The sequence below is a fragment of the Prunus dulcis genome, chromosome 6 (genome assembly GCF_902201215.1).
Source record: "Prunus dulcis chromosome 6, ALMONDv2, whole genome shotgun sequence".
Lineage (NCBI taxonomy): Eukaryota > Viridiplantae > Streptophyta > Magnoliopsida > Rosales > Rosaceae > Prunus > Prunus dulcis.
Genome location: NC_047655.1, coordinates 1 through 20,722, shown reverse-complemented (window position 1 = coordinate 20,722; position 20,722 = coordinate 1). Strand labels below are relative to the sequence as shown.

General features: G+C 36.2%; 2 protein-coding genes across 7 annotated transcripts in view; both read right to left on the bottom strand.

The window, feature by feature from the left end:
• The window catches only part of LOC117629690 (TATA-binding protein-associated factor BTAF1), a 28,665-nt gene extending 17,658 nt beyond the window's left edge, over positions 1-11,007 (bottom strand). The window contains exons 1-11 of the mRNA XM_034362260.1: positions 10,875-11,007; positions 10,494-10,735; positions 10,204-10,298; positions 6,856-7,070; positions 6,675-6,729; positions 5,744-5,825; positions 3,736-4,055; positions 2,453-2,561; positions 1,683-2,292; positions 1,400-1,532; positions 1,223-1,291 (exon numbers count right to left, since the gene is read on the bottom strand). Of these exons, the coding sequence (XP_034218151.1) occupies positions 1,223-1,291; positions 1,400-1,532; positions 1,683-2,292; positions 2,453-2,561; positions 3,736-4,055; positions 5,744-5,825; positions 6,675-6,729; positions 6,856-7,070; positions 10,204-10,298; positions 10,494-10,542 (1,737 nt within the window). The 5' untranslated portion in view covers positions 10,543-10,735; positions 10,875-11,007. The remainder of the gene's footprint in view (positions 1-1,222; positions 1,292-1,399; positions 1,533-1,682; positions 2,293-2,452; positions 2,562-3,735; positions 4,056-5,743; positions 5,826-6,674; positions 6,730-6,855; positions 7,071-10,203; positions 10,299-10,493; positions 10,736-10,874) is intronic.
• A 915-nt stretch (positions 11,008-11,922) lies between these two features.
• LOC117632486 (alpha-ketoglutarate-dependent dioxygenase alkB homolog 6-like) lies at positions 11,923-20,708 on the bottom strand. Of its 6 annotated transcripts, none has more exons than XM_034365972.1 (9): positions 20,245-20,708; positions 15,740-16,277; positions 15,493-15,603; positions 15,334-15,394; positions 15,151-15,195; positions 14,090-14,202; positions 12,826-13,078; positions 12,684-12,730; positions 11,923-12,275 (listed from the first exon to the last, which is right to left on the bottom strand). In XM_034365972.1, exons 3-9 carry the CDS (start codon positions 15,598-15,600, stop codon positions 12,096-12,098), a joined length of 807 nt encoding a protein of 268 aa, XP_034221863.1. In that variant the 5' UTR covers positions 15,601-15,603; positions 15,740-16,277; positions 20,245-20,708; the 3' UTR covers positions 11,923-12,095. The 6 variants fall into 6 exon arrangements, with proteins under 6 accessions (XP_034221863.1, XP_034221862.1, XP_034221867.1 ...); XM_034365971.1 differs by having other exon boundaries at positions 15,745-16,277; XM_034365976.1 differs by lacking the exon at positions 20,245-20,708 and adding an exon at positions 17,409-17,440 and having other exon boundaries at positions 15,745-15,822.
• Positions 20,709-20,722: the final 14 nt, after the last annotated feature.

Below are 20,722 nucleotides of genomic sequence, written 5' to 3'. Positions count from 1 at the left end.
GGCAAGCTTGGACTTTCAGGGGGCAAAGTGAGATGACCATAGTTTCAAGGGGCACTGAAATAAATACGCCTTTATTTAATCAGATTAAGGTTTGGATGGTGAAAAACAGGCTAGAGTAAAATGGGGTTGCATAGTGATGGGTACTATTTGGGCTATTTTCTCATAAAGAAACAAGCGGATCTTTGAAGATACTAGGGAGATGGAAGTGGAGGAGGTGTAGGAGACGGTCAAGTATTGGGCGGCACTTTAGGCTTCTATCTATCCTGCTTTAAATTTAGATTGGAAAGCTGTGGTGTCTTGAATAATTTTGTAATGTTAAACTAGATGTAGCTTGTTGAATTATTGTTCTTGTTTCATCTACTTCAGGTGGATTACTGATCAAAACATATATATATATACACACACACACACATATATATTAGTATTTTTTTCAATATAAAAAAATTTTGAAGAGAAAATAGAGAAGTAAAAAACAAAATGAACAAGGAGTCAATTGGAATCAAAGACCTAAAGATACAACCCTAAAAACACCCAAACTCCCATGAAGGAACAGATTATTTGGTCTAAAATGGCTGACAAGTCCAAATGGGTTAAGCTAAAAGGAACACCCTTAAAGTCCTTGAGAAGGAAGCCCAAAGAGAGGCCAGAAATCTACCCTTCAAGTTCCTTGAATTCTATCTTTCCTCAAAAACCACCCAAATTACTGCAAAGATAGAATCATTCCAAAGGGAAGCAGCTCTCCTACCGAGAAAGAACTCGGACAGAAAAGAGTAACAAGATCCTTGGAATCACCCAACACAATATTAGTTCAGCCTTTTTTCCACCACCGAATACTTTAAACCTGAAATATATGGGGTGGTATGATGATACAGATTATTTGGGTCTTTCTACTGCAGCCATGTCCAGCCTGAAACATGAAACTTGTCTACATTTCATAAGTACATGAAAGTACAAAAACTATATTCTTACTAATGACAAGCATCAACAAGTTTGAAGAAAAGAAATATCCAAGCATCCAAGTATCAGTTAATACCTCAACTTTTAAATACCAGAAGTTCACAGAACTGCCACAAAAACTACGAATATGAGGAAAAGAAAGAATAGCCCAGGTTGAAGGATCAACCAAAACATGCATTCTTTTTCAACGATGTCCAAAAAATGCGTGATATTCTAGCAGAACCCAAATTATCTCAAAATACTACAAAGAGTAACAAATGCTTACCCTCCGCACCGCAACCAGATACTTAATACCCAATAGGCTTCCATGACGAATCTCCCATTCTGGTCTACACTGAACAGATAGGAATATCAGAAGCATAAAAACTACAACATCGATAATAATAACCAAGAACAAGTATACAGGCCTAAAAGCATGGCAATGGCATTAGAGGACATTTACCTGCATCTTCAGCAAGATATTCAATGTCTCATGAACTAATGTGGGATGCATGTATTTGAACACAACACCCAATGCTTGTGCACAGGTTTCACGTACTGGGGCAACTACCTGATCAGAGACATAATCTCCAAAACTGCAATTATACATAATCGCAAGTAATTTATGTTATTATGCAAGAATACATAGATCTTCATGCTAACAGCCACATGATTTAGAATTAAACAAATGATTTATGCCCAAGTTAATTTTCAAAGAAAAAAGGCATGCTTGATAAAAACCATACCGGTCTAGCGACAATACACACAAGAAACGAATTGCACAATCTTGAAGAAATTCGCAATTTTTAAGCCATGAATGCCTAGCCAGTTTAACCAAGTTCAACATATCACTATTTTCAGTGAGGCTTTTCAGCACATCCATTTTCTGAAAGGATCCCTTATTGTCTGAGTGACCCTTTAGCTCAGTTGTCTCGGCTGATTGCTCATGTGGATGCGGCATAGCATTGAGAAAACACTTGGGATCAACCTTAAGAGAGGTCACATGAAGTTGACCATTAACCTGCCCAGAAGGCGACTTACACCCGCCATCTTCTGTCTGCATACTAATATCAAAATCCCCATCCTTGCTGGCAGAGACCACTGTATCTATAAATGGTGATGAAACATCTTCAAACTTCGGCTTTTTCAGTTTTGGTCCAGATTCATCCATGGGAACTTGCATATTCAAATCAATATCTCTCTCTCTCTTCATTGTATATGATTTGTATTTATTTTCTAACTCTGTGAACATTGCACTGTCCAGGTTCAAGTCAGGCATAAATACTCCAGCAGAAGCACCTTGATGCGTTAAAATTTCTCTCAAAGCCATCACACTACCATGGCGTACCTCCCAAACTTGGAAAAAATAAAATAAAAACAAAACTGTAAGACATAGTTTCAATTGAAGCAATGATAATAGCATATCAAAAAAATTATGAATAAAAGAAATAGCACACCCACTTAAAGGTTACACTGCCCACCCTTAACAGGAAGAATAAAAATAACAGAAGCCAACCTGGATCGAACATATCTAGGATTAGTTGCTCAACAAAACTATGAAAAGGCCACCGCCCGACTCCATCATGTTCAAAGTTCTCTTCATCATGTTCGAAATCCACAAATTCCTGCAAAACTAATCAACATTACAATGCAGAAACTTATACCCCAACGCAGGAGGAGGACAAAGGAAAAGAAAATAACCAAAGTAATTCTGCAACTCAACAACAATGATTAGGAAATTTAGAATATTACAAGATGTGAAACCTCTATAACAATAGCAAATGTATAACTGAAAAAATCCCTATCATTATCAACCTTTAGATGTATATGGTAGTTTAGTATCAAATCCCAAACCAGTGTACCAATATCCTGCTAGTAGTAGCATGAACATCCACAAGTTATAACATTTTAAGATAAGAAACGAAATTATTTATCCAAAGTATATAAGTATGTCATTTAAATTACTTATCTATAGTAAAACAATAAAAAATTTGGTTATCTTTCCTTCTTTTCTTTGGACCTATAACCATCCCGGGCATGATCCTATCTCCCCTAAACAAGTAAGGTTTAGTTCTAAATCAAAAAAATAAAATAATAATTCAAGCTTAATTCAAATTCATATTACTTATATTTTTATTAAGAAAAAACATCTAAAATGACCCCCAAAAAAAAAAATTTCCAGCAAAAAATGGTTTCTCTTCATGTATTTCACATTAATGTAATTTATTACTTGAGAAAATAAAAAAATTAAAACCACAAAAAATTAAGTTCTAATCAAGAGTTAGTATATGTTTTCACGTTAAGAGTTGATATTTTATTACTTGATGTTCATTTTAGAAGTAATTTATGACTTGTTTTCACATTAAGTTATTTCAGTCAAGACTGGATTCCACTTTCATAATTAACTCTTGATTAGAACTTTCAATTTTTTTTACTGAAATTAAAACATATACCAACTACCATAAATTTGAAATATTTCTTTCTATTTTAAGAACAAGCCTGAGCTTCAGAGAGAGCAACCTTATCATCAAAATCACATGCAAAATTTATCCAACAATAACCACTTGTCCCTCAATTGCCCTACACTCAAAAGCTTCCTCCCAGGAACGTTTTTTAATACTCTCCTACAAAATAAATACCACTGAGCAGAACAATACGATAACAAAGATTACATCAGAAGCTTCAAAACATTTCATTACTACCAAGTGAGATGCCTCCATATGCAATAGCTTACGAATTTGACATACAACATTTGAATCAGCTAGCACCAAAAATATTGATCAATTGGCAATCTAATACCTTATTAGTCCCAAATGAGTCAGGACATGAGCCCTTCAGTGTTATATTTTGAGCACATGACACCTCCATATCCCCATCCTCAGACCAACCCTTTGACTGGTCTTTTGAATTGATTTTTGCTTTTCGTTTTAAAAGATTCAATTCCCTTGGACTTGGTCTTTTCGATAATACACTAGGTACCATATTTGCAACCAACTGATGGATATTATGTGATGCATAAACTCTTGGATTAATTCCATTCCCATGCGAGCTGTGCATAATAAGGTCTTCATCTTTTATCATATCATTCACATCCATGAACTGCTCACATATATCCAGACCTGTACAAGACACAGTGAGATTTCTATTAAAACCTGGCGATCGAAATGCAATTTAGGACAGCATAATCAACAGTAAATGTACACACTAACTACATTCCGAATATATTAAAAAAAACACACACTAACTACATAATTCGGTATTTCAATACACTCTTCCACCCTTGCTCCAGCATGGCATGGATTAGTAAAATTGTGATCTAACATATCAGATTTTTGGCTTCACTGTAGGCACCTGTATGAGTAAATAGGGATATTTCTTTTTCTACTATTCTATTAGACTGGAAAGCTGCCGTACGCTAGCTGTTTTTTAGTCTAGTATTTTTTTGGGATTTGGATTGAGATAGAGTAGGCTAGCAATGTATCTTTGGGTGGGACATGGACATCTCGTTCAACCCACTTGTATCTATATATATAAAGCAAAAGGCAGAGAATGGTGAAACATTCAAAATACCAGAAAATGCCCTTGGTTAATGCAAACATTAAGAACTGAAATTATTGATTAAATGAGGATAATAATGTAAATTCACACCTTTTCATATTTAAAAAATTTTAATTAAAAGAAAATTCAGATAATAGATCCTATTTTTATGGAACACAACTACCCATTATCTTTTTTAATTCTAAAATAATTTTAAAATTTTTTTATAAAAAAAATATAAAAAGCCTCTCTCAGGCGCGGAAGCGGTGCGGAGAGGCTAGTAATTTAATTATTAATAAAATGTGCTTCTTATTTATAAAAAAAATTTGAATTTTGTAACACCTCTCTACTTTGTAAAACACCACACCCTTTTTTATAACAAACAACAATTCTTTTTTTTTTTTTAAACCACGTCTACAATCGGTGAACAAGAAATCCACCAAACATGCAACCAGAAATTTAAACAAAGACACCTCTCTACCACATTACACTTGAAATAAATATCTCTACGATACTCCTGCTTTCCAATCCAAATAGATAAGATAAAGGGTAAACTCCCTAAACTCTGATGAAGTAGATGCCCACAAGGAAGGCCAAAACCGAATCCAATCCCATAAGTAACACACAATTTATCAAAATAAACAAAAAGAAATACTATAAACATGGACTAGCAGTCCATCAGACACCTAAAATAACAATGCATATGCCATAACCCAGTAAGCACTCCTTTCAAAACATCCTTCCCCTGCCCTTCAAATCAAGAACAATTACGCTAAAAGAAATGTTCTTGAAATTTTTAGAAAGGGAGGACCAAAGAGAAGCAACTATCAAGAAGTCTCAACTCTATCCCAAATTGTTCCCGCACAACACATCTAATTTTTCACTAAATATAAGTTGCATCAGGAATACAAAACACCAGATCAGACAAGCGTGTCCAATCAAATGATAGTCAAATTTATTCTCAAAATCGGAAATTTAAAGGCTTTCAAAGAACAGATTTCTCAGTTGGAAAGTGTCTAGATTTTGGTTTTCACATTCAATCGCTACAGAATAAACTGGTTCAGACAACCAATCAGATTACTAGTATCAGTAGATTGAATTTCAATAATAATCTTTGCCCTCTCTCCAACAACCACATGTTGTATGTATGCTTAGAGACTGCCACCAATTACAGAACAGAGTACAAAGGCACTGACCTAAGGGAGAAACATTTTTTCTTTCCTTTTTGGACCAGATATAATAGAAGTATGAAAGTAAAAAGATTACTAACCTAAACGACGTCGTAGTGTTTGTTTCTGTCGCGCCAATTTTTCCCTTGGGTTTTTCATATGATCATTTGCAAGATCATACTCCTGAATCCAAAAATGAATGCATCGATTACAAAGAAGAAAATTAACACTCAAAACATGAATATTTTCTTTTATCAGACAAAACAAGAATAATTTACTGTGCCACAAAAGCAATTAACCAAATTAGGCAATCCTTTGGCACAAACAACTATAGGTCAAATAAAAACTTAACATCTGCCATTCCAAATGGGGTATCCACATTCTTTTTTATTTTTTTTTATAAGAAACACAAATATTATTTATAAATAAAAGAAAGTGATGGGATTCACAATTATTAAAATGTTCAGCCTTATTAGTATCAGTTAATTACGTGGGCTGACCATTATCTTTTTCATTTCACAAAGTGAAAGGCCACCTAAAAACAAAACAAAAGCAAACAAAAAAGGCAACAGCAGCATAGATCCTTTCAGAAATTTAAATGTGAATAATCAATACAAAAGATTCAACGAATGTAAAAACAAAAACTAATGTAAAAACAAAAACTGGAGAGCACTATTTCTCTTGTTAAATCCATAGTAATTTTTTTTAATATTTCTTGGCCCCTTCTCTTCTAATCACCTCTGTATTTTAAAAACTACTATCTTAATAGTTTCATTATTTTTCTTAATGTAGCAGAAATACATAAATAAATAGTTAACAATTACTAGACTTGTTTATTAACAGATCCTACTAGATTGATGTTCCCAATATTCTCCTTCCATGGATATCAACAAATATTAACAGAAAGAAAAATCAAGATCACAAAGTCAAACTTAAATATCAAAAACCAAAGGGGTAGCCCAAAAAATATACAATCACCTTCTTCACGTAAGAGCAATTATGTCAACGGTAATAAAATAGACACTGCATTACCTGTCCCCCAGATGCCAACAGAGCACCAAACTCCAAAACCTTGTTGAGATCAAAGCTGTAGTAGTTTTGAAATTTTTAAATTAGATAAACAACCATGCCTCCACGAAGCCTCATCTATTCAAAAGCTCAGATCAAGAGCCACCCCAATAGGAAATCTAAAATTAATTACAATAATACCCACCTTCTAAATGACGTTCCAGCAACGTTAGAATCAAAAATCGGGAAAGCAACCATATCTTCAACAGCACCGGATATCCCAGCATCAGACATCTTTGATTCAATACTAGTAAAGAGTTCAATCAAAGAGGTATGCTTAACATTCTCAGCAATAGCCCCAACTGCATGAGCGGCAGCAACCCTTGTATCCCAGTTTTTGCTACGAAGATATTGGGAAACCTAATCTCAGAACAAACTAAAGTTAAAAACATACTTTTCTACTCACAATAAAAGATAGATTAACAAGTACACAAAGGAATAGCTAAGAGACAGAAACTGATATAAAACTTAGCACAAGAAACAAACAAACCATAATTCTAGTGGCAAGAGTATCTACCGGCAAAAGCCAAATTGAAAAGGAGAAAAAGATACAACAGTTTATGTGAAATGCCTTCTTACATATTCTTTCTCCCGGAATTTATGGGAATGCTTTTTACAGAAAGGCAGAAAACTTCTCTTCTATAAAAATAAAAACAAAAACAAGGTGACTTTATAACGAAAAGAAATAAGAACCATTACAACCACAGTGAGCCAGCAGCCCACCAAGACCACAACAAAAGTAAAAACAAAACAAAACAAAAGAACCTATAAACCTCCAAGTAATACAATTAACCAGCCCAAACCCAGAAGAACCAACAAAAAAACCCTAAGAAACAAGTTCAATTGGTAATGAATGTGTAGATAGCAGGCTTCACCCTCATATTCCAGTTTTACTTAGTAACTTGGAGTTCTATTAAAAACAAAAACAGAAACAATTTGTTAGTGGGATTTGACATGGCATACGGATAATGTGATTGAGGTTAACTTAGAACGCCAAATAAGTTCTGGGGGAATGTTAGTCAACGTATGGAGAAATGGGGCCACACAAACAAATTGTTAGTCAACTTATGTCAACAATGTTGTGGGGTAATGTTATTAGGGTTAAAATAAAGCTACGATTAGCATGGGTGTTTATCAAAAACGAAATTATTAGAATTTTGAGGTTGATAAATATGGGTCATTACATTTTTGGTCTTTTAGGATTTCTAAGTTGTATAATGTGGAAGATTAAGGCATGTTCGGTGACGTTTTCCCAGGCCGTTTTCACTTTTCATTCTTAGAAAACACTTGGGATTTGCAATCGGTGGTGAGGTTGAGAAAATGCAGAAAATGCTTTCCAAAAACGGATTCAAACTTTTAGTTATAATTCTGAAAACATCAAAATGTTTTCAAGAGAATATGGATTCAAAAGACAGAGCATAACCACCATCGTCAAACACCACCTAACAACCACTACACGCCAATCAAACTACAACCACCACTACAAGCCAATCAAACTACAACCACCACTACAGACCAGCCACCAGCCACCAACCAATCGCATCACCACCCAATTGAACCCAATCAACCCCACCATCAACACCACCTGTACCAAATCAAAGCACCACCACCCAATCAAAGCCACCATCAACACTACCCACAGCAAATCAAACCACCACCGTCAAACCCAACCAAACCAATCTGCCCATCAAACCACCACTGACCATCGACCTGTGGAATCATAGAGAGATCAGCAAATCCAATAAGGAAAAAAAGGGAAGTCGACGAATCCGAGAGGCAACCAGAGAGAGTTAGAGAAGGAGAGACAAAGAGAAAGAGAGAGAGGTTCAATGAATCCGAGAGGGAACCAGAGAAGGGGAGGGAGAGAAGAAACCAGAGAAGGGGAGAGAGAAAAGGAACCAGTGAAGGAGAGAAGGTGAGAAAATGAGGGTGGTGAACGAAAACTGAGTTGTTTGCCGAACAGATTCTCCCATTTTAAAAACACAAATTCATTTTTTGGTTTTCACTTTTTGAAAATATTTTATGAAAACATTTTTGAAAAATGGTACTGAATGGGCCTTAAATTCCTGATCTTTTTCCCAAAAAAAAAATCTCGAGTGATTCGTGAGAGCTCTTGGTGTGATTCCAAGAAACTGTTGTCAGAGTGAGTCCATATTTCTCTAACTCCCTTTCTTCTCCCTCTTCATACTCAGAACATTTAATTCCAAATTCCCACCACTACAAATTATAAGCTTTACTCTATTGCACCTTCATAAACCTGAACACAGTGAGCCTAAACATCCATTTGAAAGCACCTGCCATGAGCTACACAGTTACACTGGGACTTTATTCAAGGTCTGTGGATTTCCTCAAGGGAACCAAGATATACTAGGCATTAACTCTCAATTGTGATTTTGAAACTTCTCTCTTTTTGGGTACTGCATGATCATATCTATTATCTCTTAGAACGTACACTGTTGACTTGCTGCTTGGCTTGCACCTGCTTCCATGCTTGCATTCTAAAATCATTCAGAATTTATCAGTATTCCTCTTAATTCCAAGTTGATTAACCCGGTTCGTTGATTGTTTCATGCATTTTGCAACCCTTAAGAGCATGTGAGAGCCATACATGAAGATGTGATGTGTTATTGTAAAGGAATTCAAAATGGTATGGACAGGTTTAAGGTCCTCTGATATTTGACATTAGCTTTGGAGGTCATGTGCAGTTTCAGCATCGTTTTGGGTTTCAAAAATTTTGTCTTTTAATACATGTATATTATTGCTGTTCAATTCTTATTATACGGCTCTTGTTCAAGTCCAGTGATAAAAAGTTTGCTTGGAATCTGGAGAGCTAACTGAAAGTAGTTTTCCTTGTGGGGCCAGCGGCTTTGAGAGAGACCATTACCATAAACTACCATACTAAGAAAGGAAAATCTTATTAAAGAAACTGGTGTTAAATTGTCTAATTGCAAGAAAGCTTTGGTCTTAAATATTCAGTGTGTAATGCTCGATAAATTTGTTGGTTTTACGGTTTGCTGCTGGAAGGGCAGATGTGATCATCAGAAGAATAGCAATTCTTTTGTGAAAGAAACAACCAAACATTTGGCAGTATTTGAAATTACACAGAACAGATTATCTTGAAAATTTATTTGAGTGGATGGTAGCTCTTAGCAACATTTACAGTATTCTTTCCTGGATTTATGGATCTTCTCACTAACATATATCAGACCTTATCCACTTTCTGCCAGTATTAACAGAAGGCGTGAAGCTCTAGTTTGCTCTCTAAACAAAAAAAATATATAGAACAAGTTTTCATACAAATAGACATATTTAAGTCATTATAATGCTGACTTTGAAATAAACCTCACATTCTTCATAAGATGACTACGAATTTGAAATTAACATACTAAAAAGGCACATTGATTTCATTTTCAAGGCAACGGAGGTGCAGGATGATGGTGTCAGAATAAGCATAATGTGATTGCAAGGAAACAATTGTGGAAATCAGTAATACCTTTTTTAACAGAGAGCTCAAGTCCTGAGGATGCGACTTGGCAATATCCCCTATCTGCCGAGCAGCTGTAAATCTTGTTGCTTGGGTCGAACCAGCTATTAGAGTTGGGTTAAAGAAAAACCCAATTCAAACAATCATTTGGAAATTGAGACAATGGATAAATATAAATTACAGAGGAACCAAAAACGAGGAGGGTGGGGGGCGATGTTAGCTGATGCAAGTGGTAAATAAACTAAATGCATTCAACAATAATTCCAAAAGATAAGCAAAAGAAAAAGGTGGAAGGATACTGTCCAAGAGAGTGAGAAGGCGGTGGAGACGAGAGGACTGTTGCGCCATAATAGATCATCCCACCTCTTCTTTACACGGCGCCAATAATCTAAGTACTGGTATTAATCAAATGACCCCATACAGAACAAGTCATCAAACAAATACAATTCCGTGCTCCCTCCACAGCATCTACGAGACGTAGACAAATACTAGAAATATACACGAACTATTTCCTTCAGACACCTAAGGAGTCAAATGTATTCTGGAAAAATTGGAACAAAATCGAAAAGATTTCAGATAAAATTGAAAATTAAAGCAAGCCAAGAGGGCAATTGGGGAAGCGTTAGATCGAGCGAGTAATCAGCAGAAAAGATGGCGAAGGCACCGGTGAGACGACTTACCTGAAAAGTGCAATATCAGGCAACGCAGTGTCTCTCCTTCCTTTCTTCCTCGGTTCCTTCGTATCTTTCCCAACCGCGTTTACGGCGACTGCTATGAAATTTTTTTTTTTTTTTTTTTCCTGTTGGCTTAGAGAGATGCTATGAATTTCCTCTTTTCTACTTTTTCCTTTCTTCAATTGTAAGATAATTCAGTTTTGTTTTGGGCTTTATATTTGGGACCACTCAACAATTGGGTCGGCCTGCATTGGGATTTCGGTTGTAATTGAGAATAAGCTTTCCGACCCAAGAAAAAATAAAAATTGAGTTTGAATTACACGGAGGCCCGATGGGATCAGATTAGGCATATAACCGAAACCGAAGACGGTGTCTCTAGACACCAAATCAAAGTTCATTTTTTTTTGTTCGAACACCCAACCCAACCAAAATTTTGACGTCATTGCCAATGGAGTCTTGTTTAATAAAAAATGGTTTCAACTTGCAGAGTAGTAATTTTAAGTTCGAACCTTCACGACACTAAGTATTGTGTTTGAGAAATCTCCCTCTCTAATATCGCTCGTACTCAAAATAAAAATTTTACATCACGTTGTCTTTATTTAGACTCAACTTACTATTATGTTATCTATATCCACACCCAACTTTTTATACACCTTTTTTTTGGGGTTAATTTTATGCACCCTTTCCTTTCAAATGACTGATTAAACGAATTTCAAATCATAAATATCTTTTTATTAATTTGAAAATGGATCATTCCAAGCCTATATATATGCTTTTTTGGAGCATTTTTATTTTCTGGGGTAAATATGCTATTTTGGAAATTACTATATGAAAAAAAAAATATTGATATATATATATATAACTAAGCTGGAGATTGTGTCCAAAAAAAAAAAAAACTAAGCTGGAGATAAATTTACAAACCGGCGTGCCTGAAAGTTACTACTTTTTTTGTCCAGACCAAAAAGAAAATGTTAAACAGGGTCATGCCTCACAGCTAGAATCAAATCAATATAAAATATTTTTGACAAAAAACAAAAGCAATATAAAATATAAATTGATCATTGGTGAAAGAAATGAATTCGCTCTATTTTTATGTAGTATGGCAAAGTTTGTTAAATCATCCATAATACATCTCACATCTCTGTGAATACCACCCGCATCAAATTAGGTCATCGTCTGAAGCTCTTACAGGTGAAAAACCTCCAGATAGATTAGACTTGACACAGACTAAAACCTGAACACATTTTTATGAACTTTCGGAACTAATCGACATGTCAATGAAATTCTAGGGGTAGTTCTATGAATACTCTTGAGGTCCCCAGTTTTCATTACATCAACAGCGCCATCCAATTGTGACGAAGCATGATTCATAACTTGCCCATGTAGAGCTTCTACTTCGTTTACAGCCTGAACAAAAAAGGATAACAAAAAACAGTTGGAAAAATGCCAATCTACGTAACTTATGTTGGCACCGAGTTGAAATGCAAATTTTATTGGCTCATTACGCACAACTAACCTTTCAAAAGCACTTAGCACAATTAAAGATCTATTGGATAAGAATGATGTATTTTGATTCATTACGGGGTTCAGTTTCATCTATTTTTGCAGGAATTTCTGGAAGTCCTAAGAACCTTAGGGTTTGGAGAAGAGTGTTTTGGACTGACTTTCTTCTTTCCTCAATGTGTGGTATTGTTTTCTTTATCATTGCTCTTCTACATAGGTATGACTGCTGGTGCTTTCATTACTTTGAACTGTTCCTCAATTTTAACAACATTTTTGTTTCTTACCAAAAGAGGGGGGAAAATTTAATCTTACCCCATCATAACATTGTACCTCACTGTCTTTGATAGCATGCAAGTAATCTGAAAATCACAAGTAGGACATGCCCAGATTTGCTGTTAGAATAAAGAAGTAATAGCTAGAGATCGAGCTGTTACTTTAACAAAAAGATACAAACCCGAGTATGCTTTATCTTTGAATATCATCAAGCTGCGCGGCATTAATATGACAGGAAAAGGATGGTGTTCATCCATTGACTTATCTGTATCAATCTTAATAACTCCCCTATCAGAATTTGTATCCTCAACATCATTTGTGCATGTGCTTTTACACAATGTCAGTCTTGAATGGGGAGTAAAGTCCATAACAACAGGTGACCTGAGGGACAAGATCGCTACAACTGGATAATAAGCAGGCCCATCCTGGTGTGCCTATATGATACACAATTATTGCAAGAAGAGGCTCAGGCCAAAAGAAAAGAAGAAATGTTGTAATAAGAACATACGCATCCACCTTGCAGCTAAATAATGTAGGAAAGTATAGCAGGCTCAAATTTCCAACGGAATAATCCAACATAACACCAAAAACATTAATTCATTGGAAAACTCCTTTAGTGGACAACTGAAAAGCAACAAGTAATCAAAAGACAAGCCATCACCAAGCAAATGCATGGCAAAGTTCAAGTCACACAATAAGAATAAATCAAAAGTAAAAGAAAGTTCAAAATAATATATTTTGGTCCCTGTATCTTGCTCTACTTTTAAGTCCATAAAATTGTTAAATCTCTTGATTATATTTTTGGTTCAGATTTCTGTAACCAAAGTCAGACATGAACAGGATTTTCCAATGTGTTGTAAATTTTGGGATTATGAAACAAAGTTCTCTGCCTGATCCACTTATTCCTCCATCCCAACCAGACACCAGCCTCGTTGCAGCACAAATGCTATGGACAGAAAATCTCCATGAATTATGAGACAAAAAAATACATTTTTAATGGTTCAAATCCATAAATCCAAACATTCGGAGAAACCCAAAGGCACTTTGATGTCTTGTTCAGAGCCTCATCTTTCAAAGATCCAATCAAAAACCACATACATAGCCTTCCTTAATTCAAATCTGCACATTTTTTACCACTAATACGCAATTTTGAAGTGACTGGAAACTTACCTGTGGGTTGTCAAAGCAGTGGCCGGTACACGTTTTCTTGTCAACAATGGACTTGAAATGTATTACTTGTTCATTTTATGGGTTCAAATCCATGAAAAATTTGTAATCCCTCCCTTTCTAATTTTCTAAACTTTGAAAAAAAATTTAAAGGACTTGTAACTGTAAGAACTAAGTTATTTCAAGGACACGGAGAAAACTGAACTAAAACAAGGACAAAAGTATGCAAATGTAAAAAGTAAGCAATGACCAATAAAAGCCTTGAGTTTCAGGCGAACCATTATGCCTTGGTTAGGAAGGTATTCATTGATAAGGACATGATTAATTGGCAATGGAAAAAGCCCTGATTCTTCATATATCTTGTATGTAATCTTGGTTAGCCATGAGGGCACTGCAAGAGAGAGAGAGAGAGAGAGATTATTGTTTCAGACAAATAATTCACAAACAATGATGAACTGGCAATATACTATGAACAATTGCTTAATCACATAGAAATTTCTAAAGACATTGCTCTATATCATTTGCTTCGCACTTCCTACAAGAAGAGGCCAACAAATTTGCCACTAAAATTATCTTCACAAATCGAGGTGAACACTAAACAAGTCTCCACATCCTATGGAAGTTCTACAAATTTAAAGCTGACTTATGACTTGTAGAGGCAATATAATTTTTTTTGGCTGTTGAGGCAATAACTTCATGAGTTGTTGAATTGCACAGATACCACATGGACTATTTGGGCTGTGGGACTTTGCAACCGAAAAATATCTTTACAATGTCATACCCAGAATATGCTGTATGGTAATGTAGCACCTAAGTCTCCATTAAAATTGTCATTTTCTCTCTCTTCTTTCTCTTCTTCCTCTTTTTTCTTATCTTAGTCACCCTCTTGCCCTCTCTCTTTGTCCACTATTTATCTGCTTCACTAATAGAAGGTTTACTGCTACAAAGATGGACATTCCACATGCTAGACCCATTGAAATAGCGGATATCAAATCTGGCACGGCACCTTCGGTTCTCCTATCTATTATGATTTCAATGGCCACACCAATAGGACTTGAAATACTGAATGCAAAAGCATAGGCGCCAAGAATTTGACACCCCACCCCCGCGCCGCTGCCCCCCCCAAAAAAAAAGCCATTAAACGCAAAGCCATGCCATTTCTCAGTAAGTCCTTGAATGTTACATTGGTATCACTCAAAAAGTGCATCAAAGCCATACCCAGAAACCCACCCCTATAAAAATTGCTTCTAGTGGGTTCTCACCAAACACCCAATGACACATCAATTTGTGAAATGCAAATATTCTCCACATGTGATAAAATAAATTATTTCCCACTTACAATCCTGTGGTAGAAGACCCTTTTCATGGACAGTACCGCCTGTCACTCAAACACAAGAAAAACTAATCAAAGTCAATATGATGGAGTTCCCTCCATATCTTCTAGGTATTATATGCAAGTGAAATATAAAAAACACCATATAGAAAACCAATATACATAAACCCACATAGAACACAACCATACCCCAGTTTTGTAGCCTCCTATTCTTTAAAGATTTCCACTTCGATACAGGGGCTTCATATATCTATAAAGCAATGGAGCCAGCATACTGAGAATTTTCACACAAAAAATAAAGCATTGGGAAAGAAGGATGGAATATGTAAGACAAATATGGATTTCTACCTTATTTAGAAGCATGGTTTGTTCATTATCCGTAATGAAGTCAGGAATGTAAATTAAAGTCGGCAGAGATCCAACTTTGAAATTATCTATAGTCTCTGTTCTTTCCATTCTCTGTCAGAACCACCACACAAGATATGGACATCAAAGCATCATAATGAAATGAACAAAAATTAAAATGAAGCAAGTGCTTAGGATAATGAGCAGAGCACAGTAGATTTCTCCCAGATTGTCAAGGCTTATAACTCACATCACCTTCTTTTATTTCACTTATTTGAATGGTGTCAGCATTTGTTGATTTTGGAGATTGTTAAGAAGAGAATGTTAAAAAACCTATAACACAATAAAAACCAGTGAAGACCAATTCTATAGTGATGCAGGAGCATCAATCCTAGTCAAAAAGGGCTAAGTTTTAGATATTTTAAATAATTAAATTAAATGTTTTCCTCTCTTCATTAGGACTAGCAAAAAAGCCCGCATGATGCTGCGGGTTTTGAAATTACGTAGACAAAATAAGATTGTTTATATATACAATGAGATTTAATTTGTAGCATTGTGCTTAACTAAGGAAGTATAAGTTGCAAAAAAGAAAGTAATAACATATTTTACAGGCTGCTTGTTATGTTAAAATAGTAGGCATGTTTGTATATACATTGAGATGTTAATAGTGGGAAGCAGTTATCAAAATAGCAAAATTTAGATAGTTTTGAGTAGCATGCTGTTTAATTGGGCAGGTTTTGTTTTGCAATTTCTTCATGACTTTTCTTCTCTTTGATGGAGATCTTGACCTGTTATAAAAAAGTGGGAAAATAGTAAGTGTTAGTGTTGATGAATGGGGAAAATCGAGTTAGGACAATAATCATAAACATCTAATTATGTATAAACATGAATAATATAATTTAACAATTTAATAAGAAAGTTATAAATGGTTTTTAAATCGAGGAAACACAAAGTAACGAAATTAAGAGAACTAATGAGCAAGTTCTAAATGATTTTCCAATTGATGTAACACAAAGTAAACATATTTTAAATTTTGTGTTTATCTAAAGGAAAAGTTGAAGAGAGGTAAAAGAATCATAGTTGGATGTATTGAAGAAAAATTGAATTTTATGAAAAAGGAATAATGCGTAACCACTATTTCTTAATTTGAGCTCCCCTATATACATATATTTCACAAAATTTCAGCAAGAGAAAGTACTGTAAATCTGTTTAAAATTGAGAAGAAGGAAAAAAAAAAAGAAAAGAAACAAATCATCCCTGCATATAAGAATAAGAAAAGAAACAGTGCAATAAAAATATGGCAAAAAGTTTAACCCCATAAGCTCAAACTCAATTAAGTTTACCAGAATAGATGTCTTTTTGAAGAATAGAAGGAAGCACTTGATTCAAAACACCCGTTAAAAAATTTAAATATGCTACTATGTTATTTACACATCATCGATAAACAGATTATTAAGTTATAAAAAAAAGTCTATCACAAAATTTAATCAACAAATCATAAACCCTAAATTCCAACAAATCAATTAATCATATATAGTCATCTATAATCCAACAAATCATTATCCAAACACAAAATCATCAATATTGACAGGACCCGACCTAATTTCCGCTTTGGAATTCGAGCCAAGTCCTGTGCGTGTACGACACCTGGCGAATGTCGGGCACAAAAGACCTTTTTACCCTTCCTGCTACAGTTACTATGAAAACTTTCTCTGGACTCCTGCCGAATTTCGGCAGAGTCTCCCCTGTATTTTGACTAAACCCAAATTTTTCCACCTGTCAAACAATCGAATAAATCCACACCAACTGCCAGGATAGAAGAACCAAATATTTGCCAGCTTCAGTTTTCCACTAAAACTAGATATCATAGCAATTTCTAAAGTTCACGAGGTTTCAAGGATTTTTCCACAAAACTCTACCTTAATTGGTGGCGCGGAAGCTAGGGATGGCCCGGTGGTGGATCCTGCGCACTTCTACGGCCTGGGGACGAAAAACAAGTCGAAAATGTGAGTGGACAAAAAGAATGTTCTCAAACTAGTTTATAAAAATACTAACCCCCGTAGTCAAAATAAGTATGTAAGTAAATCTAAAGCTCATCTGTAATCAAATATATAAAGCATGTAAATCAATAGGTATACGTATATGTATATATATACAGATATAAAACGGCACGAATATTAAGAAAACTGATATAAAATTTTCTGAAAACAATAATTTCATAAAACACTGAAATTCCTTGAAAAGTACCACCTAGAAGTACCCCTGTAAGTCCGTCAATTCTCCTGGCAGGTCTCGGATGACACGCAATCTATCCGAGCCGCAAACTGGCAGGATACAGGGGACTATGGTCAGCCTGATCCGCCGGCAGGTCCTCGATGACACCAAGTCAGCTCGAGTCGCTCGGGCAGAATGCAGGGGACCGTAGTCAGCCTGATCCGCAATCCTGGCAGGTCTCGGGGACACAGAGTCAACCGAGCTGCAATCCTGGCAGGTCTCGGGACACCAAGTCTGCCGAACCGCAAAACCTGGCACTCACGGTCCGAGCGTCCCCGAAACTCGCGAGGCAAAATCAAGTGCACTGACGTAAACTGAAATTGGACTGGATGTCCGTAGACATCAGTCCAACTCTGGGTAATCACCAAATAAAGGGTGGGTACATGGTGGTTCTAAAATAAACTATTTTTAGAAAAATCTAATAACTCACTGCCTTTTTGTGAAACTGAAATTTTGCTGCAATCTCCTCTGATAGAGTTCTCAAACTCTGCTTTTTATATATTACTGAGCTTCAGTAACTAAACAACACGTAAATCAAAGCATTGTACAGCACAAATCACGTTCGAAATGAATAGTTCATAAAACTTCTTCAAGATCAAATAATGACATTATCCCATATAAACTGATTTGTAAAAACTTATTTGTATAAAATCATTATAAAAATCACTTAAGTAATCTCATTTATATAAATCATTTATATAACTCATGCATATAAAATCGTTTATGAAAGAAAGTCCACTCACTGATGGTCCGAGCTAGCTGGACCCTTCGTAGGTCCCTCCTGTAGGTCGACCGGACCTCTGGTGTCTGATTAACCATGAATATTAAATTAATAAACTACTGAATAAAAAGAATTAAACTAAACACCCTGCCCCCGGCTCCAAAAAATACGTGCACTCGTTTCAAGTTACTCTTCTGCCCACAATAGCCTTTTAGACACTTGGATCAGTTTTGGAAGATCCGAAGCTCAGCTAAGCGATAAACCACCAGACCAGCCGATCCGGAACCCCGTGGGTCCACGGTCGCAGATGGCCAATCTGGACTTCTCTGAAGGTTCCTTACAGAGAAGGAACCATGTTCCGCGAATTTGGTCCGAAACGGACGGTCGGATTGGCCAAAATCACGTTATCGCTTAAAATCCAAACCCTAGCCCCAGGGTTCGCGATTTCGGAGTATCCAGGACTCCGATTCGTAATCCGTCGAATCCTACACGATCCTGAAATCATGTAGTACGACATATCCAAAATTCAGCGCGATCCGAAGATTTGACGACACTGCACCCAAGGATCGCGCGATATGGAAAATCCGTTCAGGGCTCAAACGGACTCCGAATCGAGATCCGAGAAATCCTACGCGCTCGTGACGACACGAGGATCACAAAACTGCACAGAATTACTTCACCAACCTCCCCCACGCGCCGCCTCGCGCGGGCAGATTTGGGTGTCTTAAGCGATTTCGGGTGGCCGAAAAATCTCGAAACCAAGACTCCAAACTCCTATCCTAGGTAAAACACCTAATTTGGAACCACTTTTGTTCTTGGACATAGCCCAAAAACTGGCCGGAAGTGGCCGGAATTGAATTTCCAAAACCGGCCAAACCCTAACTCGAAATTCAACCTGTCAAACCTCAAAATTCCTTAATTCCTACCCAACCAGCATCTAGAACACGAAAAATAGCTAGAAATCGATACCTCACACGACTGATTTAGTGGCCGGATGAGGGAGAAACTGAGGTTGGAAAATCTGCCAAAACTGCTGCGTTTTCCAGCCGTTTTCGGCGGCTCCAGACAGCAGCAGGGGCGGCGGACGGGCTGGGGTTGATGGCGGGAGCTGGCCGGTGCTGCTGGGTCCGGTCCGGAGGGTCGGGGTGGCGTGAGGTGGCGTTGGGGTGGCTTGGAAGGTGGCTGCCCGACTGGTTTTCTCAAACTGTCGGGAGGGAGAGAGAGAGAGAGAGAGAGAGAGAGAGGGAGGAGAAAGGGAGAAGAAAACATGTTTTTTTAAAAAAACTGATCTCCCAAATTCCCATTTTGCCCTCGTGAGTATTTTGGCCGTAATTTCTTCGTTACAACTCCGATTCGGGTCTACTCCGTGTCTACGGACTCGTTTCGCCGTGCTCTATGCAAAGGTGCAAGCGGAATTGCCAAATTCTTTCTCGATCAAAAAGTCAACTTTTTTCCTGTTAAAATATATGAGGGCAAACTTGTCTTTTTGCTAGAAGATATTAATCCTACTTTTTAGATATTTTATTTCTTTTTAGATATTTTGTTTTGGGTTATTACAAATATTCATTCAATCTAATAAATCATTATCCACAAAGAAAATCATCAATATTCATCTAATAACTCATTATAAAAATTTCAACTAACTAAAAATATTAGGCATTATCATCAATTAGGGATTTAGAGTTTAAAAATCACTTGAATATGAGCTTTTCCAAACCAATAGATTAAAATCGGAGATGGAGATGGAAGAGAATGAAAACCTGGAGAAGTAAATCAAGCTCGCAGGCCAAATAAATGAGGCTCCAAAAGCAGCTCCCAACCTTTTCTGTCATACACATGAATTAATCAAAGCAAACTGTCATATCAATTAATCAAACAGACCATTTTATTTTTTTTTTAAGAAACAAATTTAATTAAGACAAATGCACAAACAGAGAGAGGAAAAGAGGTCCATCACAAAATTTAATCAACAAATCATAAACCCTAAATTCCAACAAATCAACAGCTTTACCATTTGACACGCCCTAAGAGAAAAATATCACAAAAAAACAAATACCAAATGCACAAACCAATCTATGTTATTATTCTGATGTGAATCGAAACTCGAACTCAGTTCCTAGTGAAAATTATGAAGACAGTAAGCTGTTATCGAACTATTAGTCATGTGCCCCTTCATGCTACTGAATGGGATTGGACAGATAAGGTTTAGAGACACGTGCTGAGGCTGAAGAATTTTTC